Source organism: Pygoscelis adeliae, unplaced genomic scaffold (assembly GCF_000699105.1).
Source record: "Pygoscelis adeliae isolate BGI_AS28 unplaced genomic scaffold, ASM69910v1 Scaffold85, whole genome shotgun sequence".
In the NCBI taxonomy this organism is placed as follows: domain Eukaryota; kingdom Metazoa; phylum Chordata; class Aves; order Sphenisciformes; family Spheniscidae; genus Pygoscelis; species Pygoscelis adeliae.
In genome coordinates, this window is record NW_008824900.1 from 2,363,810 (window position 1) to 2,390,063 (window position 26,254).

Genomic DNA, 26,254 nt, shown 5'->3' on the forward strand with positions numbered 1-26,254 from the left:
TTTAGCTCTTAAGCAACCTATTAAATAACTGGTTTATGGTGGGTGATGTGACTCCCCATGTAAATGCTAGTGCTTATAATATCTTTATCTACTTTTACCTTGAAAATACGCATTCCCCCACCCGCTGTCTGTCCTACCCTTTCCCTCTTCTATTGATCTCAGTTATTGTGCTAAAATGATCATGCCATGTCGTGGCTGCTATGAGGAAAGGCTACAGAGTTTTTTTTGATTCTTAGAGGCAAAATAAATTGGTGAGGACTTTCTTAAAAAATAGATACTTTCCTTATTACTAGAATTCCTTGTTACTGAAATTCTGAGTCCAACTTGAAAGTTCTGTAATGACAGAGCTGTTTCTTGTTTGGAACCAAGAGGTTCGTAGTGGGACTATCCAAGCTTATGCTGTCAGTCTGCTTGCACAGAAGGATATAGAGTCGTCACCACTTTGCCCCTCAGAACTGGCTTCCCTGTAAGCAGTTCTGACCTGATCACATCTGAATAGATCTCCATGTCAGTGTGTAATATAAGCACTTCCAACAGTGAATTTCTACTGCATTAGTATAGTCATATTAGTATAGTATATTTGCTCTGACAACAGAGGAAGCCAACAGTATCCTGGGCTGTATAAACAGGAGCATAGCCAGTAAACTGAGGGAAGCGATTATCTCCCTTTACCTGGTGCTTGTTAAATCATATCTAAGATATTTGGCCCAGTTTGGGGCCCTCCAATACAAGAAAGATGTTGATCAACTGAAGTAGGCTCATCAGAGGGCCCCCAAGATGTTCATGTGCTGGAGCACATGCCCTGTGGTAAGAGGATGAGGGAACTTCTCTTGTTCAACCTGGAGAAGAGAAGGCTCCAGTATGACCTAATAGCAGCCTTTCAGTGCCTACAAGGAGATTATCAAGAAGATGGAGCCTAGTCTCTTCACAGAGGTGCATGGTGGGAGGGTAAGAGGCAACACACATAAATTGGAACAAGAGAAGTTCCAACTAGATATGAGGAAAAGCTTTCCCCATGAGGACAGTTTAGCATTGGAATAAGTTGCCTGGAGAGTTTTCACAGTCTCTGTCCTCTGTTTTCGCTGTCCTTGGCGGTTTTCAAAAAATGTCTGGATCCAGCCCTGAGTCCCTGGGTCTGATCGCGTAACTAACCCAGCTTTAAGCAGGAGGTTGGGCTAGAGACCATAGCATGAAGAGTGTAGTTAAACTCTCTTACCTTCCATAGCCAGATACGTTTTTATTTTTCACAGCTGGTACATGTTGTCTAAAACACAATCTAAAACTAATTTCTTACTGTTTAAATTGGATAATCCAATATAGGGCACACATGCAAATCTTTAAAATGTCTGTAACCCTCTAGGCTGTCCTACCTATTGCCTCTCTGTCACTTCAGGGATAGAATTGGTCTAGCTGCCACTTTCTACTTACCATTTCTCTCCTGTCTCTTTAGTGAATAGAATGCTCTGACAGCCTTTTTGGTTTTTAGATCAAAGTATTATTTAACCTAAACAGAAGGGAAGAAATATTTTAAATCTATGTAAAATAACAAACAATCTTATGTGTGCACTTGTATAACCTAAAGGGTTACCATCCCTTCTGTTGAGGTTTTAGGCAGATTTTCATTTTCCAATTACTGCTAATCTCTCAGGTCAAGTATTTATTCTTTTGCAGTCTTTCTCCTCATGTGAGTGAGTGTGTGTTTTTAAGCTAGCAAGGGTATTTGTTTTTCTGAGTTAAGTGTAGACTTTTTCCAAATCTAGTTGTCTCAGCTTGCATTTGAAAATAAATCGGAAAAATGAATGGTTCTTGCAAAAAGAATAGTTATTGCTGGACATGAGCCAGCAATGTGCACTTGCAGCCCAGAAGGCCAGCCATCCAAAGCAGCGTGGCCAACAGGTCGAGGGAGGTGATTCTACCCCTCTCCTCTGCTCTGGTGAGACCCCACCTGTAGAACTGTGTCCAGCTCTGGAGCCGTCAGCATAAGAAGGACATGGACCTGTTGGAGTGGGTCCAGAAGAGGGCCACAAAAATGATCAGGGGGATGGAGCACCTCTCCTACGAAGAAAGGCTGAGAGAGTTGGGGTTGTTCAGCCTGGAGAAGAGAAGGCTTTGGGGAGACCTTATGGCAGCCTATCAGTACTTAAAGGGGGCTTATAATAAAGATGGGAACAAACTTTTTAGCAGGGTCTGTTGTGACAGGACAGGGGGAATGGCTTTAAACTAAAGGGGGGTAGATTTAGACTAGATATAAGGAAGGAATGTTTTACGTTGAGGGTGGTGAGGGACTGGCCCAGGTTGCCCAGAGAGGTGGTGGATGCCCCATCCCTGGAAACATTCCAGGTCAGGTTGGACGGGGCTCTGAGCAACCTGATGTAGTTGAAGATGTCCCTGCCCACGGCAGGGGGGTTGGACTAGATGACCTTTAGAGGTCCCTTCCAACCCAAACTATTCTGTGATTGCATGTTTTCCTGATTACTGGTGAAGGGATATTCCTGAATCATTGTTCCTTACCTTGCTTGTTTTTCCAGAAACCCGCTATTAAAAGGAAGGAGTACCCAGACAGATCATTGCAGAAGCGATTGCAGTGCTTTGAGAAGCTCTCTAGCCAGAGGCTCACAGTCATCCAGTTGAGACAGCAAAAATATATATTATGTGCCCATACTTCATCTGATTCAGTGGAGAACTGGTTTGCATATACTGATCCATTTTGGGGGTCCAAAAAGCCAAACCAGCTGATAGTGCAGATGTATGTAAGGAGCTCCCAAATTTCCTCTGAGCTTGTAGGTGGTGACATGTTGGGCATTGCCATTTTCTTGCTGATCGTCTGACTGCAAAGTGCAGCATATTCATAAAAACAGTACACATCCCAAAATTTAATCTAACATAGTATCTCAGTAACTAGGTCAGACTTACTGCACCGTAACTATGCTTCTACTTCACTGTTCTTGCTCAATTCAGTAGCTTAGAGTTAAAAAGCTGTAACAATTTTTGCAAAGCAAAAGCACTGATAAGTGAAACGAAAGAATAAGCTCAGCAGAGTATCTTCATGGAACATAGTCATCTTTTAAAAATGAAATGCAGCCTTGTGCAAAGAGTCTGCACGAATTGCCCTATTACTTCCAAATATTTTCAGTGCTTTGTCAGTTACAGCAACATGCAAAAAGTTTGGATTATATTTGAATATAGAAGGTTTGGATTCTACTGAACTTCTGATCCTAGTGAACTGTTGTTCAGGGGAAAGGACTTCCCAGTTGGAGACCAAGCTCTGGGTGTCTGTATTCAGTTAACTTCTCAAAATCATCCAAAATTCCTCTTTTGCTTCCGTGATCACTGAGAAAACATTGCCATTTCTGTGGACAAGAGGCAGTTCTGTTTGTCAGAGATGATCCTGTGCAATAAGGTTTCCTGGGAAGTAGAAATTCCATACATGAAAAAAGAGATTAGTTCAAGATAATTATTTCTGAATATTGGTATCTCTTCTACTACTGGTTTTCAGAAACCTATTTTGATGACAGTTAACCACGTTAGCTGGAATGAGTAGACTGGAAGTACAAAATGGCAATATACATACTTATGAATAACTTCACCCACTTCTGTTATTTTTATATTTATGGCAGATGGGTTTTTGTGCTCCTGAAAGCATATGTAAAAGCTAATTTTCATATGAATTCTGTGGGTTTTTTTTCTGGATTGGAGTTAACATGCAGCTGACTAATGGTGCATACCTGGCAAATGCAGTTGCAGAGGGTTTTGTTAGGGCTGTATTAATTATTCTTTTCTAATTCTGAAGTAATTTGTATTTAAAAACTCAGTGTTATTTGTAGATGAACAACAGGTGATTTCTAAATAAGACTTGACTGAGATTATTTTCCGAATAAAGGACAGAGTTTGTTTTAAAAACTTGCAGGCGGATAAGAGAATTTGAGGACCTGCAAGTTACAGTATTAATGCAGAGTTGTTTGTATCAGAAAGTTCCATTGCTTAAGGGAAAGCTTACTTTCACTGAGATTCTGCACAGACTGTTAGATGCTCTGCTTCTGGTTTTAAACTATTTGCCTTTTTGCTTTGTATAATTCTATTAAATAAAACTCTTTTCACCTAAGGCAATGGGAACCACCATTTAGCTGGGCTATGTAGGTCAGTGCAGGGTTTGTAGTAGCTTGCTAATTTATTTATTTTTAATTATTATTTTAAGTGAAATGGTGCAATGATGTTGCTCTTTCAGATTCACAGAATGTAAGATGTTAGCCAACAAAATGTGGTAACAAACTATGCTTTTTAATTTCTGGTTTATGTATGTAAGAAAGGGAAGCAAAGTGTATTAAATTGTTAAAACCCAAGGCATGCAGAAATCAGGGTTTAAGTTCAGGGTATCTTCAGCCTCATTCGCACTTTTCTGCATACAGCAATAGATACTTTTACAATGTGTACTGCTTATATTGTTTGAATTAATGTCATATTCTCTGTTCAACTGGAAATATTTTCTATCATAATTTTCTTGCTTCTGGAGTGTATGAGAGGTCTTGAGTTCAGGTTATTTAACTGGTACTCAATCTGTGTTACTAAAATGAAGTTAAAATAATAATTTGAAAAATTTATTTTATAATCCTTATTAGCAAACAACATTTTCAGATCAATTTACGATGCTTCATAACTCCCTATTGAATTTGGTTCTTAGTTTGATACCGTGATCATATATATATGTGTGTGTGCGTGACACTAAAATTGAATTTGGTGTGCATTGCCTTTCTGAATTGATGCTATTAGTCACTGCAGACCTCTTTATTGGAGGATTTGAATCTACTTTCTCAGCTTTTGTTAATTTACATTAGCTCACTGCTTTGTTGGGTTTTGGTTTTGGTTTTTTTTTTTTTTTCTTCCACTATTCTTTAGAACTGTAAGCAGTGGAAATATTAATAGTTGTATAATTTAAGAATCCATTTTAAACCTTGAACTTTTTTATTACTACATGAAGTCAATTGATGAGCAGTGAACTCTTTGTGGTTATTTATACAAGGTGGTTAATATACTCACCACTTCATCAAGACAAACAAATCGGAAGTGCTGTAGTTTTGTCAAGTTCCAAAATATCTTTTAATCTTACAAATCCTGGATCAATTGGCTACAGTGGTATCTAGAGTAAATGGGAGCAGACGAAAAAATTCTCTAAATTGTACTAGTCCCGTAGCGTCAGATTTCTGCTCAGAATAGTTCACAATTAAGTAAGATATTTTGCATGAAAGTTAAGGTGTATATATGAAGGTCATCTATTGCTTTTCATGTTCATAATTACGCATAGTTACTGTGTTACCATGTCAATCAGATAGCATTTTGCATCTACTGTACTCTCAATTGTTGCAATAAATACTAAATGGGAGAATCAGATTTTTGCAGGTAGGTGTAGAAAGAGGATGCAGAAGAAGTAATAAGGAGGATATGAAGAAGACTGAGGGAGGCAGAAGGAGGTTTAAAAGATAGGGAAAATTACATCGGGATCTGAATGAGAAGAAAGGAGAATTTGCTAAAAGGCTTGGCAAAATAAACTCAGTACATTTGTAGAGGTAGACTTCTGCCTTTCAGGTCCCTATTTTGGAGCCTAAATTCTATTCATAGAGTCTTCATGTATTCTGAGGTGGGTTGAGTCTGCCAAAGTGCATGCTTGACATTATGTTCCACTTAACAGTTTCAGTTACTTTCCCAGAATAAAATTCATGTTTCTACATTTTTGTTGTTGTATTTAGTCTCTGGCAGCTGAAAACTGGTTTATTTCTGATAGATTAAATAGTGATCATTTTTCATTGTTGTTCAGATAAGCCATTAAACATGTGTAGAAAAAGCACATTTCGGTAAAAGCCTACCAAGTTTCTGTATTGCGTTGCTCAAACACCTTTTCTGAAGCACAGTCCTTCACACACTAAGGAGGCGTTAGTGGGCTGAGTCTGATTCTACTAAGTCTGACAAAAATCAGTAGGCATTAGAGGGCTCATAAATTATTGTTCCTTTTTAAATGTGCTTTTAACTAGTAGAAAGCAGCTGATGTTCCTTTACTCTCAAGAAAATTAACGACATTCATACCTATTGCTGCTTCAAGGAAAATGTCTTTCCTTTTACATAGGCAGACTTCAGAAGAACATAAGTAATTGACAGTACACATTATACCATAACTATGAGTTCAGGCATACTGGGTGTGCATTAAAAAGACAATGGAATAGATTAGTTTGAGGATATAATACATATCAAAATTGTTCTATACAGATATCAGAATATTAAATAGAAGGAAAAGGCTTCATAAAGTCTCATATAATCCCTCTTGGCATGGGTATATGAGTAGGTATTCAGGTTCTTTCCTTTAAGTATGCTGATATGATTAAATTTAACTTGACACAAGTGATGTATTATACCATGTGATTGTAATATTTAAAAGAAAAAACACTTTTCTGATTGAATACCTACTAGCTATCAATTTCTGTGTAGCAATATCTAATCTGAATTTCTTTTGCAGCTAGAATGCTAACACATTTGCTGTATTCTCCATCTCGCTAGGTGCACGCTCAGCAAATACTGAACTGTTTCAATATTTTTCGAGATCTTGTTTAATCCAGTGTTCTAGTATAAAAGACAGCCAGTTCACTTCATGTGGATGAAAAGCAGTTTTCAGGCTGTAACTTCTCTCTCCCCAAATAGTCTATGTAGATGCTTATTTTCACTAATTCTAGAGTTTGGATGCTGTGGCTGTTACACATGCTGCTGCACTGCATAAACACAAATGCTGTTGGATGTGGTTGCTGTAAATTAGCCATATGCTTCTGGTAAATATGCCAAAGTTTTTCTCAATGCTGTTCCGGTTTTGGAAATACCTTTCATTCCACCAGCCCTCCCCTTCCTTACACAGAGGCACAAAATAAAACTGTAAACTGAGAAAGGTAATTTGTACCCAGTCCCACAATCTATCTTGTTTTAAAACAGTATGTTGTTCAAAGCGATAGTTTTTAAGCTTACCAGGATAAAGCACCTATGGCATATGGCAGAGGCCAGCTTTATGGGAAGATTTACTATCATATGTATATGTTCAGTCTTGTGAAGAAGGGCTAGTAAAAAAAATAAATCTCTAGAGAAGATGTGCAGGGAGAAGCAATATAGTTCTGCAGATTTGAAAGCAGTTTTAGTCCCTGTCCTACAGATGGGGAAATTAAAATACGAAGACAAATTGGCCATTCCTTCCATCGTAACAGAAGCCTTTTAGAGATTTAACAAAGTAGAACTTACCAATCAGTGCAGTCAGTGAAAGTCTTTCCAATGCTATAGGAACCATTAAAGGATTTTGTTCATTTTCTTCATAACTGCAGATTCATTGTAGCACTCTATTAATAGATTTTTGTTTATTTTCAGCCAATTGTGACATTCAGCAGTGTTTAGAAATGTATTTTGCATTGCGTAGGCAAATCTTATTGCCATTTTTATCTCATCGGTGAGAAGAGCTTTACTTCAGTATTGTGGCTTAGTTTGCTAACGACAAACTTTGGAGTAAACAGTTACTTGTTAATGCTATAACAGCATCTTAACATAAACATTAGCTGAAGTACACAAACGATCTCAGTGATGAACAAGCATAACAAAGTGTGGCTGAGGCAGGAAGTCAATCTGTCTGTTCCTTGTGCCCAGTGATATTTTGATATTAATTTTAAACTTAGAAGTAAATAACATTGGAGGTGATGTTCCATCATTTCATTTCAGTGCCAAAAATTGAATGCTGCTTTAATTGGTATTAAACAAGATGGCATTGCTGTGTTAGTTGGTCATTGCAGCTCAGGTCATCTATGTTCCATTATAAAGAACAAAATGATGGAAATTTTAAAATTAAACAGAGATGGGAAGTGGGCATTGTCTGAAAGCAATGGTAAAATAGTTAATTTCTAGATTCTTTATATTTTATTTTTTATGAAAATTTAAAGGAGAGACAGCAGACTGGTGAATTTCTTACCTATAAAACTATTTTCAGCTCTGTTGAAATAACTTCATTTTAATCAAAAGTTTATGGGCACGAAGATCACAATTCTTGTCTCTTGGATGTGGTAAGTATGATTTGTGGATATATTGAATTCATAATATTCTGCCAAATTTGTTCAAAATATTGAGGTTGGACATAGAAAACCAAAAATTCTGCCTGCTGAAAAGTTACAGGTAAAATGCAGAATATATGCAATTTCCACATTATTGCATGGGATCTCCATGAACAATACACAGATGAGTGGTGTGGTTTTTTGGTTTTGTTTTTTTTTTTTTTGTGGGGGAGGGGGTTATGGAGGAAAAAAAGGAAATAATAGAATTTCATTTGCTATTTAAAAGATTCATAGTCTATGAACAATCTGCTTCTAAGAGCAAGTAACAAGGCACTATATAATATAGATTACATTTCTGTGTTTTAATAGCTTTATTATATACGGACTAAAACTGAAAGGGGTTCAGTGAATGTGCAATGAACTTCATTCCCTGAAACTGTTATTCCATATGCCCATGGTACAGAACTTTGCAGTTTGCCATGCTGAACTACGTAAGGATTCTGATTCTCCAGTCCTCACGTTTATCAAGGTGCCCCTGGATTGAGGGTCCGTAGTTTAGTGTTATCTGCAAATTTGCTGAGGATGTACTCTCTGTTATTCTCCAAGTTGTTGAACAATGTGAGACCCAGTATTGACCCTAAGGTATTCAACTTACTACTGGTCATGAGCCAGACATTAAGCCATTGATCTTAGAGCCTGACAGTCCAGCCAATTTTCAACCCATCTAACAGTCCAGCCCTTCCTTATTCAGCTCTCAACCGGCAATGCTATGGGAGACAGCATTAAAAGCTTCATTGAAGTCAAGGTAGATTGTAGCTGTTGCATTAACTTTGTCCATGTAGCCAGTTGTTTCTGAAGGCAACCAGGTTGATCAAGCACTATTTTCCCCTGAAAAAAATCCATGTTGACCATTTCAAATTACCTAAATCTCCTTCGTGTGCTTGGAAATGGATTCCAAAAGGATGTGTTCCATGATCTTTCCAGGGCCTGAGATGAGGCTGAGTGGTCAGTAGTTCCTTGAATTATCCTCATTGCCTTTTTAAAAGGCAGGAGGGATGTTAGCTTTTTGAGTCATCTGGGGCTTCCCGTATCAGTGTAATTTTTCATAGTTTAATAGGCAGTGATCTACTCATTCCACACCTTCTGTTGAATGCCTTAAGGCTTCAAATACGTAAATACATCCAGCTTTGCTAAGTAGTCCCTAACCTGTTGCATCTGTGTATTGGGTTTGCATGGCAAGGTCTTGGTAGCAGGGGAGCTACAGGGGTGGCTTCTGTGAGAAGCTGCTAGAAGCTTCCCCTGTGTCCGACAGAACCAATGCCAGCCAGCTCCAAGACGGACCCACCGCTGGCCAAAGCCGAGCCCATCAGCGACGGTGGTAGCGCCTCTCTGATAACATGTTTAAGAAGGAAAAAACAAAAACCTGTGCAACAAACTGCAGCCAGAGGCAAGAGTGAGACTATGTGAGAGAAACAACTCTGCAGACACCAAGGTCAGTGAAGAAGGAGGGGGAGGAGGTGCTCCAGGCACCGGAGCAGAGATTGCCCTGCAGCCCATGGTGAAGACCATGGTGAGGCAGACTGTTCCCCTGCAGCCCATGGAGGTCCATGGTGGAGCAGATATCCACCTGCAGCCTGTGGAGGACCCCATGCTGGAACAGGTAGATGCACCTGAAGGAGGCTGTGACCCTGTGGGAAGCCTGTGCTAGAGCAGGCTCCTGGCAGGACCTGTAGACCTGTGCAGAGAGAGAGGAGCCCACGCTGGGGCAGGTTTGCTGGCAGGACTTGTGACCCCGTGGCGGGGGGACCTACACTGGAGCAGTCTGTTCCTGAAGGACTGCACCCCGTGGAAGGGACCCACACTGGAGCAGTTTGTGAAGACCTGCAGCCTGTGGGAAGGACTCACGTTGGAGGAGTTCGTGGAGGACTGTCTCCCATGGGAGGGACCCCACGCTGGAGCAGGGGAAGATTGTGAGGAGTCCTTCCCCTGAGGAGGAAGGAGCAGCAGAGACACCTTGTGATGAACTGACCCCAACCCCCATTCCCCATCCCGCTGAGGAGGTAGAGAAAATGGGAGTGAAGTTGAGCCCAGGAAGAAGGGGGGGAAGGTGTTTTAAGATTTAGTTTTTATTTCTCATTATTCTACTCTGATTTGCTTGGTAATAAATTAAATTCATTTTCCCCAAGTCAATTCTATTTTGCCCGTGACAGTAACTGCTGAGTGATCTCCCCCTGTCCTTATCTTGACCCACGAGCCCTTTGTTATATTTTCTCTCCCCTGTCCAGCTGAGGAGGGGAGTAACGGAGGGGCTTGGTGGGCACCTGGCATCCAGCCAGGGTCAACCCCCTACAATCTCCATTGTTCATTGTCCCTCTCCTTCGCTACCCATGCTGTCCATGATTTGGGTGCAATGATTTAGGATCAGACTTTTCCTGAAACAAAAAAGACATTAAGTACTTCATTATATTATGATGACTTTTTCATCACAAGGCTGTCTCCTCCCAGCATCAATATTTCCCTTGAACTTTCTTTTGCAATAAGCAGACCTGGTATGTAGACTCCTTTCCTGTCACCCTTAATGTCTTCACTAGTCTTAGTTCAAGCTAGGCTGGACAAAAAAAGCTTCCAGATTTTGTCCTCGAGTACCTGAGCAATACTTTTATGCTCCTCTTTTATTGCCAAGCCTTGATTCCATTGCTTGTATACTCCCTTTTTGTGTCTTTCTTCATTGAGAAACTTTCTGCTTAGCCATGTGGGCCTTCTGCTAAGTATCCTCCTTCTTAATGGATGGTTTGTTCCTACATGCTGAAGTTCTCTTTAATCAATGGCTCAATGAATCAGGCAGCTACCTCGGACAGTTTTCTCTCACAGGTGAACATCAGGGATTCCTAACAATTCCCTGGATAAGCTGAAGTCTCTTTTCCTGAAGCCAAATTTTGTAACTCTGCTGCTTATCCTCTTGGTCTTCTTCCAAATTCCCAAACTCAGTCATGTCATTGTCTTTATGGAGCTTACCACACAGATCAAACTCTTAAATTTACCTGGTTTAAACAAAGTAAACAAAAACAAAACAACCCCCATTAGTTCATTTGGGACAGTTTTACAGTAATCATCAGCCAGCTTAACCTGGCTAGTTCAAGTGAACTGGCTTATAAAGCAGCCCTCTATACTTTGATGTTTGCAAACAAATAGCTAAGGAGGTATGATCTTCGGTCAGCTTTGCTGCTTAAGATGACTTATGGCATTACATTCTCATTTCATTTACTAGCTGACTATGTTCCTTGTTTTACTTCAGTAGAGTCAAGTAGTGACCCTCCCATTTGTGATACTGAAACTTGGACCTGTTTCACATATAATGGATGAACTGTGGTTATTGTGGTACTGCCTTAGAAAATGATTCAGCATGAGGGATTATGAAGAGTAATGTCTCCTTTCTTTTCTGAGGCTAAATCACAGCTCATCAGTGAAAGATGGTGTCCCTGGTTAAAAGAGGTCATTCAAAGTGTTCGGTTCAAAGAGATGGCATGCCAGTTTGCACTCAAATAACTGCTGCTGCCCTTCAGTCTTCCTGTGTAACATTGCTCTGTCCCTGTAGCCTTGTTTTACTACAAATCTGAATACCTAAGGCAAGCTGCATTTTGTTGCAGTAACTTCAGTGGTACTTTCGTGAAGCAGACAAAACTCTGCTAGGCTGAACAGTGAAAACACTGTGCCTGTTTACAGTTCTGTTTTCTTGGTTCTCTGTGTGTAATACTTGTGACACACGTCACTCATTCTGCCTAGTATTTTTTTTAAACAAATATTTATTTGTTTGTACATGAAGAATAACTAATTAGGTACACACGAAACTGTGATACTGTTTCTCCAGAACAAATGGCCTTCAAATACGTTGTCTCTGCATGTAACTGTAGGTTCACCAATTTCTATAGCTAACAAAACTGGTAAATACATTGCTGTAATTTGTGGTATGTCCATTAGGAAACCAACTGAAAAAGCAGTTCATTTAATATATGCTGGATGAGGCAGCATCTATAAATTGGGATTAACTTTGTGTAACTATTAACCTCAGCTAGATTAAGTTGCCCGATTTAGACACTTTTAAAACCCACAACCGTATCCAATTCCAATATCCTGAGAAATTCAGTTAGGTTTTTTGGAGTAAATTGCAACTGAGATCTTGAATTCTACTTACAACAAATCTTAAATGATTATTTTAGCTATGTTACAAGAATTTCTCAGATTTCTAGAAATTATCTAACTGTTGAAATCCATACACCTGCAACTGGATTTGATTGCTGTTCAGTTCCTCTCTGCAGACTCTAATCTTTTGCAATGTTCAATCCTTTACCAATAAGGTGGCATTTAGAGAAGCTTTTTTACTCAAATTCTGGAAATACTTACGCTGGTGTGTAAGTTACAAGGTAAAAATAGTCCCAGTGGAGTCTAGAAGAAAGGCTTACAAAGCATGATGCAGGGTTGTGTCAAGAACCAGACATAGTCTTGCTACGTAAGCATGGTTTGTCACCTGGGCTAGTATATCTGGCTTCTCAGAAGCGCTAACACATCCTAGTAAAATAGTCTTGCCAACACATCTCTGCTGCTTCCACTGCTTGAGCTATGAATAATATTTTTTCTGTAGTTATAAAAGAAGGCCCAATGGTTCTTGCTTTGCAGACCTGCAGGCTACGTGGTTGCAGTGCATGTTTCTTTCCTCTCATGCACATCAGTTGTGGTAGCTCCGAGATCTGTGTTAGCTAGATTATAAAAACAGATTGGTGTTTTTACAGTTTCCTGTAAAGGCCTGTAATTTACCACTTGGTCTATATTGTCTTCATTCTTGCAAATCGAAGACTTAAGATTATTAAGAAATGGTTTCTCAGGACAAAATCTTTTATGTCAGTATAGCATAATATATGTCTGCTGCTTTGTCCTCTTTCTCCAGCTCCCATTGATTGTTTCTTCAGTGCATTGACCCCTCACTTCTCTTGTCACAATTGCTTGTGAGCTGATTTGGGAACTGATCCAGCTTTAAAAATCCCATATCTTCAAACAGTATTGCAGTAAAAAAAAAAAAAAAAGGCTTTTTCAACCACTTTCTTAGATACTGAAAAGTAAGAAAATGGTTATATTAGCTTTACTACAATTCAGCTTTAGCAGGTGGCAGTGATTTTCAGTAAGTTCATATATGAAATAGAATAAAATTTCATTTCAGTAGAAAAATTGCAGATAAAATTAGAAAGCTTACATGCCTGTAGTAGTTATTGTTTTAGAGGTGATGCAGAAGGCAGAGGAAAATACTCCTTTCTATGGATATATAGTTGTCAAGGCAGTGTTCCTCTACATATGATAAAAATGGTGACATTTGGCAGAAAATTAAGACACGTCATAGTTCACAACATTAATTTGCATTGTTTGTGAAACTATTCTTGTCTTGCATGCACTATAGTGATTGCCACTTTCATACTGCTCTGGCTGTGGATTAAACAAATGTAAATATATTTTTCTAAGAAAGCATTCCAAATCCATCTCAAAGAATTGAGATATCGTTTCTTGAGGAGAGAAAGCAGACTAGGAGTTGTAGCTAGTCTCTTCCTTGTCAGTAAATCCTTTATGATGAAAGTCGTCAAATAAGATAAAAGTATAAAATCCACTCTGAAGCTATTCTGCTACTGTTGAAACCATATGGAATCATAGACTAATTTAGGTTGGAAGGGAACTTCAGAGGCCATCTAATCCCAACATCCTTTTTAAATCAGGGGTAACTACACAGATCAAGTTGCTCAGGGGCTTGTCCAGTTGAGTTTTGAAAGTCTCCAAGATGCCACAACCTCACTGAGCAGCGTGTTCCTGTGCTTTAACTTCCCTCATATTCATTATTTTATTCCTTATAGCCAACCGGAATTTAGCTTTCTGCAACTTTTGATTGTTGCTTCTTGTTCTTTCACTCTGTACCTCTGAGAAAGGTCTGATTCTGTCTCTGTACCCATCCATTAAGTCGGAGAAGATGCAATTAAGTTGTCTGTTAGCCCTCTCTTCTTCAGGCTATGCTAAAGCAGCTCCCTCAGCCTCTCCTCATGTGTCATGTGCTCTAGCCCCTCCAGCTGTCGTAGCAACCCACCACTGGACTCTCCAGTTTGCAAATCTATCTCCTGTCCTGGGGATTTCCAGACTAGACATGGCGTTCCAGATGCTGTGTCTCACAAGTGCTGTGCAGGGAGGAATGATCTCTTTCCTCCACCCGCTGTCTGTCCTTTTGCTAATGCAGCCTACTATGTGGTTAGCCTTTATTGCCTCAAAGGCAGACTGCTGATTTGTACTTCTCTTACTGTTCACCAGGACTCCCACAGATCCTTTTCTGCAGAGCTGCTCTGTTGCCAGTCAGCCCACAGCCTGTACCAATGCATGGGGTTATTCTGTCCCAAGAGCAGGACTTCGATCAGGTTCTTGTCAGCCCATTACTCTAGCTTCTTGAGACCCCTGTAACTGCTCCCCCTATTTGCTGTCATGTGTGAACTTGCATTCTGATACTTCATGCAAGTCTTTTATGAAGATGTTCAACAGTTTTGGACCTGGTCTTGATGTCCAAGGGATGGCACTCATAGCTGACTGACAGACTTCTAAATGTTGACTGCTACTCTCTTTAAAGGCCAACACTTCAGGCAGCTTTTTATGCACCTTGTATGTTGACAATCAAATCCTTTTTTCTCTCCCCCCCCCCCCCCCCCCCATTTGGGTACAAGGATGCTGCATCATCATCTTCAGTATGTTCCAGTAAAGGTGTAAAATAAGATTAGGTGTACTTTCCTATATTGACTTGTGGGAAAGCACAAGCTCCTTTTATACCTTTCTTTTGAAATGCTCTAAGAATCAATTCTTATTGTGAAAATGAATTGTAGGCACACCTGCTTGAATACTCCGGATTCTCTTGCTATATGGGTCTGCAGGCAATTTTGGAGACTCGTGTTTTCAAAATATGATGTAAAAATCTTTCCATGTATTTAAAAAAGGAAAATATTGGTTGATGGAATAGAGGGTTGAGCTGCAGTTGAAAAGACCTGTATAAAATACCTAAGAGTCAGAGTTGGAGGAAGTGAGGGACAGGCAGAAGCTTAAGTTTAAAAAAAAAAAAAAAAAAGAAAAGGAAGATTTAGGTGGTAATGTGGAAGCAAAACAAATCAGTGTGACAGTCATGTTCATTTGGGCTATTGGAAATAGCAGGAGAAAGAACTGTCATGTAGGACAAGGAAAGCTGGTGTAATAAATCACAGCGTCATAAAAGTAGTAGAAAGTTTCAGCAGTGACAACTGGAAAGATTGAAGGTGTCAGAGGGAATGCTTTCTTTGTATGTATCTATACATCCATAATACTACGTGGTCTTGAATGCAGGCAGGAATTCAGACTAGGACTTTGTTTTTGGTAAGTTGTTTGCCGCCTTCTGTTAAACGTAAGTAAATGCATATAACCTTCCTACTTTGCAGGGTGTTGTGATGTTTCACTAATTAGTCTGTTCCATGCTTCAGGCACTGACACAAAATGAACATTTCATTTTCAAATGTATATGTAGCAGTAGCAAGAGCACAGACTTGCTGGAATACAGCATGTTATATGTGAAGAGGACCAAAAGTAAATGTTTCTCTGTAATGGGAATAAAGAGATGGTACTTTCTTGCTAAGGTAGTAAAGAAATCCTCTTTTGTTTACTTACTATTATCTTTTCACCTATGCTCTCTGAAAAAAAATTATTTTGCGTTAACTTTCTTACTTTTGAGGATACCCTTCTTTTGGAATGAGATTGTTTTTTAAATGAAATCTGAATTTGGCTCTCTACTGAACCTTCCAAAAGAGAGAGGTGGCTGGAGAATTCATTTTGTATGATTGCAGAAGCAAATGATCTGAGTCAAGTGGCCTGGTCAGATAATTAAGCTACAACAGAGAAAGCTCGCAGAGTCAGTCAGTCGGTCCAGTGTGGTTGGATGTCTGATTCCTTCTGAAAAATTTGAAAGTAGCTGCTTTTATTATCATTAATTGGGGAGTGCCAGCAACAAATCTGGAAGAATTAACACTGCCACTTTAAAGAAATCCAGTATATTTCAGCTGGAATATAAGTTTAATGATGAATTGATGGCTGTTTATCTGCTGTTCTGCCCACCCCTTAGAATTTGAACATTTGTAAGAATAATTCCCATGCTACGTGTCTGCCATGTTTCTGAATTCTTGTGTCAGTAGGCAGCCTGCGACAGAGTGGCAACGTGTATTCTTTGGGGCTGTCTGTATCTTCTTAGGTTGGGTGGGTTTTTTTTCCCTTATTATATGATTTAATTAGATGTTTAATAATTTTAAAACTACCTCCAGAGCATCTAGGAAAGTTCCTCTAATAGTGAAGCATTAAGTAGCTTTAAGTGCCTCACAGAACTAAACCTTGGAAGCATTTCTGAAATATTTCCTCTGCTAAGCAAGAGGGATGTCATGAAATGAAACAAAAAAGGAAACAATATTTCATTTGTATGGAAGGATAAAGTACATTTAATCTAAAACATCCTACTTCAATATTGATGGTTTACTTGTGGAGTTCAGCAGTTTTAAAATAGAAATCTTATTGGTATTAACTCTACCACATGTAGGACAAATTAATCACATAGAAATGCACACATGTTACTGTACATCGTAGATATCAAAAAGCTAAAGCACTGGAAGTTCAGGGGTTTTTGTAACTTTGAATACAGCTGTCTTAATTTTAAAACAAAAATGTTCAGCTTCTGGCAACTTACATAGTAGCATTTCTAATGTTTTTTAAACAGCTATTAATGTAGTCAAGCTGTGTTTTTTTTCTTCTTGTGTGTGTAATCATCTGCTCAGTGGTGCACTCTATAACTAGTAGCAGGAGACAGAGGAGTGGCCTGCTGTGATTGATGGGGCGAGGCCCAGCAAACTGAAAGAGTCCCATCTGGATTAGGTTTTGGGAGCAGTCAGATGTTGAGAGGGAGGTCAGTAAGCCTTGCATTAGCTCCCCCTCCTTCAACACCCCTATCATCCACACTCATGCACACATTACTTTGCTCACACGCCCTCATCCATAATTGATGCTTGCTTTGGGCAGATGCTGTATGGCCTGGGACTAGAGCAGCTGCTAAGTTTATGGAGAATAAAGGGAGCAGGATGGTACAGCAGCAGGTATTTTCACTTTTATTTTCACTTGAAACTCTTGATTTTAGGCAAGGCAGGGCATTTCTTATAACCAGCTGCACCACTGCATGCAAGACTTCTAATACATGTTTTGTTGCTTAAGTCTGAAGGAGGGCAAATTACGGTGGTGATTATGTATCTCTGCTGTGCTTGAAATATCTAACGGAACTGTTCTTATAACCAGCAGGCTTACACAGTAATGTTGCATTTTCCTTCTTTGTTTCCGTGCCCTAAGGATATGATGCAGCTTGGCTCATTTAACTACAGTATGAGAGGCTTTCTCTAAATGTGAAATATCCCTTGCCACAGAAAAAACAAAATGCACCAAACAGAAAATAGAGTAAAACAAACAATAAACTGTTAGCTAGACTTTAAAATGCAGGCAAGCAGAAAGGTTTTCATTGAATACATTTTTGTGCTGCAAATGGGTTTTTATAAAGAAACACTGCATAAGTAATGTTTTCTGTGCTCTGTCTTTTGTATACAAACATAACAAGCTTGCTTTATTATGTTTTGACACTTTTCATGCATTTCTTAATTATGAAATCCTTTCAGAGCAGAAGATACTGGAAAGGCATGTTGAGATCTGAGATACTAGCAGCATTTTAAATTCTAAGCTTTTCTTCAAATGGAGTATTATATATATGGAATAGGAATGATTTCACTTACCTGCATCATTGGAATGCTTTCTTTTTTTGTTCTTTAGAGTTCAACATTTAACCAGAAAGCAATAAATTTGATTTTATACGCTGCCACGTAAAGCATATTTTTCAGTTGAAATGTGGTTTTCATTAAAACTCAGGCCAAAACATTTAGCAGAGCCTGACTGTCTGCCATCCTTTGTTCTTCTTTCTGTTGCCAACAACTACTTTATTAAAAACCATGCACAAAGTGAGCATTAAGGGGTCATTTAATCTTAAAGATACTTGGAACTGAGTCTGAAGGGACAACTTCTGTTTAGCCTCTCATGCCTAGGTTGTATTAAGCGATGTCTGTGTACTGTCATCTGCAGTTTTGAGATTACTCTAATACTTGAGTTCATAGGCTAATTTAGGATCAATATTTCCTGTTGCTTTTAGGGCCATTTCATATTTTCAACTTAATGCATTAGATCTATTATTTCCTTTATTCATTTTAGTTCACTGTATTTTAAAGGGCGCAACAAAGGTACATTTTAGGTGATTATATTTGAAGAATTTCTGGTTCTTCAAAATCTATTCAAATGTATCTGACTTTTGTGCAGTCTGGGGTTTCCATCAACCACATGTATATACAAATATGTGTTAGCTGACACTGCATTGTTCTTGATATAAATTCATAGTCTAAACAATAAGCTATTGGCTTGATACCCATATAAGTAGTAAAGAACATGTTTATACATACATGCTTTTCTACTACATTGTAATACTGTGTCTATTGAATTAATTGTGAATCATAAATTCACACTAATTTTAAAGGCTAGGAAAGGCTACACTAGGCACTGATTTTTAACAAAACAACCCCCTGTCACCCTTCGTTGTTTACTTACTAATGGGATCTCGGTTCTAAGTAAGTGTGATACAGACCTCAGCTTAACAAGTCTAATGAAAGAGGTACAAGAGTCTCAGCAATGTGAAGGTGCTGGAATTGCCAGTGCAGTTTGCCATTTTATGATAAATCTAAAAAGTGAATCGTTTGGAGTTGCTGGTAAAAATAATATAAAAGTTCAACCCTCTTAATTAAATATTAGCTGTAATTAGCACTAAGTGTGAATGCTTTGAATATTAATTAGGGTCTCATGGAACTGCTGTCAGTGTTAATGAGAAACAGTGGGGGTCTCGGCAACATCTGGTTTAGGACTCAAGGTAGTACTAAAACCTTTAGATCAAATGCACCTGGACATTAGCCCTTGGTCCCTTTGTTGCCATTATTGTTCTTTTTTAACAGCTGCTGACTCTAATGCCATGTTTAGCATCTGACATGAAGGAATAGCTTAAAGACCAGCAGTAACCAGCTACCGTGTTCCAAAGCCAGCACAGTGAAAATGCTTATATAGGCAGAAGTTCGATTTGCTGTTGTTCATTCTTACCACTTGCTGAAGTCCTTCCTGAAACTGTTGATTAAAAAAAATACAGTCCCCTGCCTCCCCCACAAATTTTAAAAATACTTCTTTAACATTTAATAAATGTCTCTGATCTAATCCAGTCATTGCTGGTTTTTACTTCATCTGGATTTTTTTTTTTTAACAGTGAAAATATTAGGTAAAAGAAATAAGAAAGGGAACTCGCCGTTTTAATATAAGAGCGTATAAGTATACATTTACAAGAGTTTTTAACCTCCACTGAAATTTAAACAGTGCAAGTTTCAGTGCAGCAATAAACTTGGAATGATTGTAGATATATGCAAATGAAACTTACTGACCTAGCCCTGTGAAGTAGGCAAATGTCACTGTTTTCATTTTAAAGGTAGTTGAATGAAGCACTGTAAACAACTTGCTCAAGGCCATACACTAAAATAGTAGCAAAGATGGGATTAAAATTAGGGAGGGTTTGATTGCTGATATAATGTTTTAATTTTTTAGGACGCACCGAATGCCTTTTACAAAGGAAAATTTGATTTTCCCTTCTAAGCCTGGCATGTACCAAGGCTTATTCCTGTGCTGTGATTCTGAAATTCTTAAAGGCGCTTGAGTTGAGGTCCAGTTCAGGTCAGAGAACTGATGTCTGAACTAGTTGAAATTGGCTGGAAATGTCTTTCAGTAGAAAATACAAAAGAATGTCTTTTATTCATCCAGCCTGTTTTGAAATTAGGAAATCAAGGACTGATGAGTATAAATAAGCAAAATCCCTACAGTAGTCCTGTGCAGGTACTTATACATGCTTTGGGACATGTACATGGGAAGATGACAGAGTATTTTAAAAACTAACTAACATTTTACTCAAATATTCATTTTTGCATTACTTGATATTTAGAGGGATAATTTTGTCTTGTAAATCAGCTCATCTGAGTTTGGGATAATCCCTGTATTAATGGCCTCTAATGCTGTGTCATCTGCAGCATCATGTTTTGGACATCTTTTGTGTAGGTTCTGAAAGATTGTTCTGTACATTTCCTCCCCTAGAATTATTACTATTTGGTATGAGCAGAGCATTTAGTCAGAAGTTTCTAATTGATAAATTAACATGCTCGACTGTCCTTTATTATATCAAACATAAAGATGGATCTATCTATAAAGAGATGAGGGCATTTGTTTTTAATTGTATAGGTTTATTGTAATATGGAAATGAAATACTATTGTCTTCAAATTTAAAGCCTTTAAAGTTTTTACATCTATTTCTTTTGACAGCCTACAACATAGAATTTTTCTTTTACGTTAACTTAAGATTTTAGACTGATGCATTTTTAGATTCAAATATTTAATATTTTGATTGGATCTCATTATTTTTTTGCATTTGTGCATGCAGTTGCTCAATACAGTGTACCTCAAAGTATTTCTGAATATCTTATAGAGCATTATTTCATAAAAATATTTTCAGTATATGGTTAACAATATGCACCCAAATCCTGCTCTGTGTGTAGGCTGCATATATTGTGTTCTGCAAATGGTAAGTCAGAATGGATCACAGACCATGGGCTAACCTTATCAGAGCTCTGTATTGGCAGTTGCGCTCAGTAGCCTTTGGAATAAACTGAGCTTTGTCCCTCTTCATTGTCTGAGTTGAGGCATTAGTTCAGGTAGACTTCACTGACCTTTCCCAGTTAAAGAATAGTCTACAATTATCCAGAGAACAGCAGATTTGTTTGTCTAATTATAATAAGATTTAACAGGGTTAGCAAAATGGATTTAATTCAGATAAGAAATTTTCTCCTCAAGAAACAAACATTGTGCCCTTTTCAGGCCGGCAATCTTAGCAGAATACTGTCATCGCTTTCTGTGTTACGTGTGCAGGTTCAAGGCTTATTTTATCTCACTCCACATTTCTTCTTCCTTTTTTCTTCTTTGATTTTTACAGGGTAATCAGGAAGCTACAGCACCTCCTGACACAATGGCACAGCCTTATGCCTCAGCCCAGTTTGCTCCACCTCAGAATGGTATCCCTGCAGAATACACAGCCCCACATCCTCATCCAGCTCCAGACTACACAGGCCAAACCACTGTTCCAGAGCACACGTTAAACATGTACCCTCCTGCTCAGACACACTCTGAACAGAGCGCAGCTGACACAAATGCACAAACTGTCTCCGGCACAGCCACAGTAAGTCAAGGTTTCAGCTATTTCTAAAGCAGTATGTTTCAAGTTATGTGTATTTATTGATAACATTTATTCTTACGTTACGCTTAATAGCTTTGCACTTCATTTGTGTTAGGATTACTCACCATTTCAAGGTTGAAAGTCTGTCAAAGTTTATCATTGAACTTGGAGAATATAATTTTGCTGCTTTTGGAACCTCTTAGTAAGTGTGGGAGCTTTGTAGAATCTGTAGTTTCCTTTTCTACAGTGTTAGACAGACAAAATGATTAATAGCAAGCCCATGAATCATATAATAAAGCTTGACTAAGTCCAATATGGAAAAACATTGCAAAAGAGTGTTTGTAAGCATTCATTTGGGAAAAAAAAAACAAACAAACCAGACTCATTTTGTTATTTTTAACGACCTCTGTATTCTTGACACTTCTGAGTAGTTTTTCATAGAAGTGTCCATTGAATGATACTGTATTGAAATTAGTTGTGGAACTGTGTGAATGAGTATTGTGAAGAGCATGTCTGTAATACTGTATTTTCTAGAGAGCTTGTTTGTGCAGCCATTACCAAAGTTGTGTGTGGATCTGTGCTCAACAGAGCAGAAATGATAGACTTTTTCCTTCTATTTGATTTATATATGAAGTTCTGAAGTGCCATGAATAATGCAAGAGACTCCTTGGATGGCCCTACCTGGTAATTTAAGTCACAAATTTCACACATTGATAGTTTAGTGCTTATGTCTTAATTCTAGATTGGGACCCAATATGTCCAGTGCCAACATCTGGCAGATTTCTGAGCCATCAGCCTGTTGTGGTTTAACCTGGCAGGCAGCTAAAAGCCGCACAGCCGTTGGCTCACTCCCTGCCCCCAGTGGGGTGGGGGAGAGAATCGGGAAAAAAAAAGTAAAATTTGTGGGTTGAGATAAACACAGTTTAATAGGACAGAAAAGGAAGGGAAAATAATAATAATAATGATAAAAGTATATACAAAATAAGTGATATACAATGCATTTACTCACCACTCGCTGACCGATGCCCAGCCAGTTCCCGAGCAGCGGTCACACCCAGCCGGCCAACTCCCCCCAGTTTATGTACTGAGCGTGACGTCCCATGGTATGGAATGTCCCTTTGGCCAGTTTGGGTCAGCTGTCCTGGCTGTGCCCCCTCCTGGCTTCTCGCTGGCAGGGCACGAGAAGCTGAAAAGTCCTTGACTAGTGTAAGCACTACGTAGCAACAACTAAAACATCAGTGTGTTATCAACATTATTCCCATACTAAATCCAAAACACAGCACTGTACCAGCTACTACAAAGAAAATTAACTCTATCCCAGCTGAAATCAGGACACAACCACATGGGTTACATGTGTAGGATCTAGCACAGAACAGACAGCACACTGCAATTTGAGCATGCACTTGAAACATCTCTACTAGCTGTCCTCATCCTTGCCACAACCATGCTCCATACCTCATCTTACCTCCCCTTCCTCCCCTGGCATATATCCAACGTGAAAAGTTTCATGCAGCAGGGCAAGAAGAAAGGGAAAGCATGTTCCCTTAATTGAGTTGTTTGAAGATTTATGTTTATTGCCATGTCACTAATTTCATTATATGGGTATGAACAAGAAAGAAAAGCAATAACAATAGCAAAAGCACAAAAGGATATTCCTTGCTACTATCATGGAGATGTCCTTGTGAATTAATTACAGAGTTTTGTGGTTTCTGCAGTAAAATGTTTCAGTTCTTTTAGTTTTGATTTGGTAACTTTTTGTTGCCCTGATTGGCCCTTTGCTCTAGTAGTGTGAGAAAGTTTAAGTTGAAGAGCATCCTGTTTACCTATATCTCATAGTATTCTTTGCAGCTCTACATTGTCCCCTCTCATTCATCTCTTTGCTAAGTTAACTTCCTGGTTCTTTCCAGCTTTTAAAATTTTCTTCCATAATCATTTGTGATTGTTGTCAAACTCTTGTCATTTGCCACTGTCATTGGTTTAGAGCAGGAACCCTAAGCTGAGTAGATACTCCAGAAGAGATTGGATATTGACTAAAAATGTAGTCTTTCCTACTGTCCCTGTCTCATTATTCTTATATTCTATTCTTTTGCTTGCTCTTTTGACTGCTGCTGCACACTGAACAGTCCACTGTGATGCCCAGCTCAGCCTTTTCGTATTTTGTAACTGTTGGTCTGTTTGCTGTTCAGTTCTGAAGTAAAAGACTGTTAGTGCTAAAATCAATGGTAAAACACCTGATGATGCAAGTGGGAGAGGAGCTCATCCCTCATCATTTATTGCTTTCAATTTATTGTGTTTCCTCACCCCTTTTTGATTTTTTCAGTTTGAAGAAGTGTTAGTACCTTTATCAGGAAAGTCAGGTATGCATTTTTCCAACGTCTTCCATGGCAAAGGCTGATGAAAAGAAATAATTTGGACTGTCTGCAATGCCCTTATCTTCTTCAGGTGCTCTATTCAATCCCAGCTCTAGCAAATCCAATGATTCCCTTGAAAGTTTCCTGCTTCAGATATACTAATAGGCTTTATTGTTACTTGTTTTTGTATCCTTTGCTTTCTGCTCTTCTTATTTCCTTTTTGCCTTCCTAATATCCAACTTATATTTTACCTGTCATAGACTTTCTCCCTTCTGGTTCCACTTGGAGTGAACTTCTATTCTCTGAAGAGCAACACTTCAATTCCACTAACCTTTTGTATTTGGGGAATATAGTATAGTTATTTGCTCTTTTTATTACGGACCCTTTTCTTGTCTTCCTGTTTCCTTTCTTATAGAGGAATGCACATAACTTTTTGAAGTAGCTCCCATGCTGTTTATAAAGAATTAATTTCCTTACTTTTGACTTTAGGGTATCTTCGAGAAAGTTTTGTTTTGTTTTTTAAAAAGATACTTTTTCTAAATTGCAATGTTATATTGAAAGTCGTGGATACTCTCCCTCCCTGGAGAACAATGCATTGAAAATAAAAGTTTACAAGAAGTGTGTATCTATGGATCTACGTTGTTCAAAGTAGCCTTGACATTTAACGTATTACTCATCAGTTTATTTGACTGTAAATTTGTAAAACTTTGTTTTCACAGTTTAATTATGGGTACCTCGGTCTAAAATCTGTTTTGCTGTGTCTAATTAGCATTCCACTTAACACACTGTAGAGTCATTATAAATAGGCATATGCAGATGGATCCCCGGCAGATTTGACATAGGCTTTGTAATATTAGGAGGGTCCAGCTGTATACATCTCTCTGTAGGTTTAACAATACATGTTTTTATTATGAAATAGAGCTTCAGTAGCTGTGTCAACATTGTAACTCCATGTGGTCTTTATTGTTGAAGGGAAAAAAAATCATGTTTCTTTCCAGTTCCTGCTAGGTTTTTGAGTAGTTGGCTACCAGTCTTAAAGAATCATCGAATCATAGAATGGTTTGGGTTAGAAGGGACCTTAAAGATCATCTAGTTCCAACCCCCCCTGCCATGGGCAGGGACACCTTCCATTAGATCAGGTTGCTCAGAGCCCCGTCCAACCTGACCTTGAATGCTTCCAGGGATGGGGCATCCACAACTTCTCTGAGCAACCTGTTCCAGTGCCTCACCACCCTCACAGTGCAGAATTTAGATACAAATCCTTGTATCTAATCTAAATCTAGTCTCTTTTCAGTTTAAAGCCATTACACCTTGTCCTATCTACATGCCCATGTAAAAAGTGCCTCTCCAGCTTTCTTGTAGGCCCCCTTCAGGTACTGGAAGGCTGCAATAAGGTCTCCCCGAAGCCTTCTCTTCTCCAGGCTGAACAACCCCAACCCTCTCAGCCTGCCTTCACAGGAGAGGTGCTCCAGCCCTCTGATCATCTTCGTGGCCCTCCTCTGGGCTTGCTCCAACAGGTCCATGTCCTCCTTATGTTGGGGGCCCCAGAGCAGAACACAGTACTCCAGGTGGGGTCTCATGAGAGCAGAGTGGAGGGAGAGAATCATCTCCCTCGAGCTGCTGGTCACACTTCTTTGGATGCAGCCCAGGATACGGTTGGCCTTCTGGGTTGCCAGCGCACATTGCAGGGTCATGATGAGCTTCTTATCAATCAACACCCCTAAGTCCTTCTCCTCAGGGCTGCTCTCAATCCATTCTCTGCCCAGACTGTATTTCTGCTTGGGATTGCCCCGACCCATGTGCAGGACCTTGCACTTGGCCTTGTTGAACTTCATGAGGTTCATATGGGCCCACGTCTCAAGCCTGTCCAGGTCCCTCTGGATGGCATCCTGTCCTTCTGCCATGTCAACCATACCACACAGCTTGGTGTCATTGCAAACTTGCTGAGGGTGCACTCGATCCCACTGTCCGTGTTGCCAACAAAGGTGTTAAACAGCGCTGGTCCCAATACCAACCCCTGAGGAACGCTACTCATCGCTGGTCTCCACTTGGACATCGAGCCATTGACTACAACTCCGTGTGTGACCATCCAGCCAAGTCCTTATCCACCGAGTATTCCATCCATCAAATCCACGTCTCTCCAATTTAGAGACAAGGATGTCATGCAGGACAGTGTCAAATGCTTTCAACAAGTCCAGGTAGATGACGTCAGTTGCTCTTCCCTTATCCACCAATGCTGTAACCCCGTTGTAGAAGGCCACCAAATTTGTCAGGCACGATTTGCCCTTAGTGAAGCCGTGTTGGCTATCACCAGTCGCATCCTTATTTTCCATGTGCCTTAGCATAGCTTCCAGGAGGGTCTGTTCCATGATCTTCCCAGGCACAGAGGTGAGACTGACTGGCCTGTAGTTCCCCGGGTCTTCCTTTTT

The 26,254-nt window shown here is 39.3% G+C and overlaps 1 protein-coding gene across 7 annotated transcripts in view; it reads left to right on the top strand.

Moving 5' to 3' along the window:
• The window catches only part of RBFOX1 (RNA binding protein, fox-1 homolog (C. elegans) 1), a 271,893-nt gene that overhangs the window by 102,321 nt on the left and 143,318 nt on the right, over positions 1-26,254 (top strand). For all 7 annotated transcript variants that reach the window (XM_009324718.1, XM_009324716.1, XM_009324722.1 and 4 more), the window contains one exon: positions 21,235-21,477. In XM_009324718.1, coding sequence (XP_009322993.1) covers positions 21,235-21,477 — 243 coding nt within the window. The remainder of the gene's footprint in view (positions 1-21,234; positions 21,478-26,254) is intronic.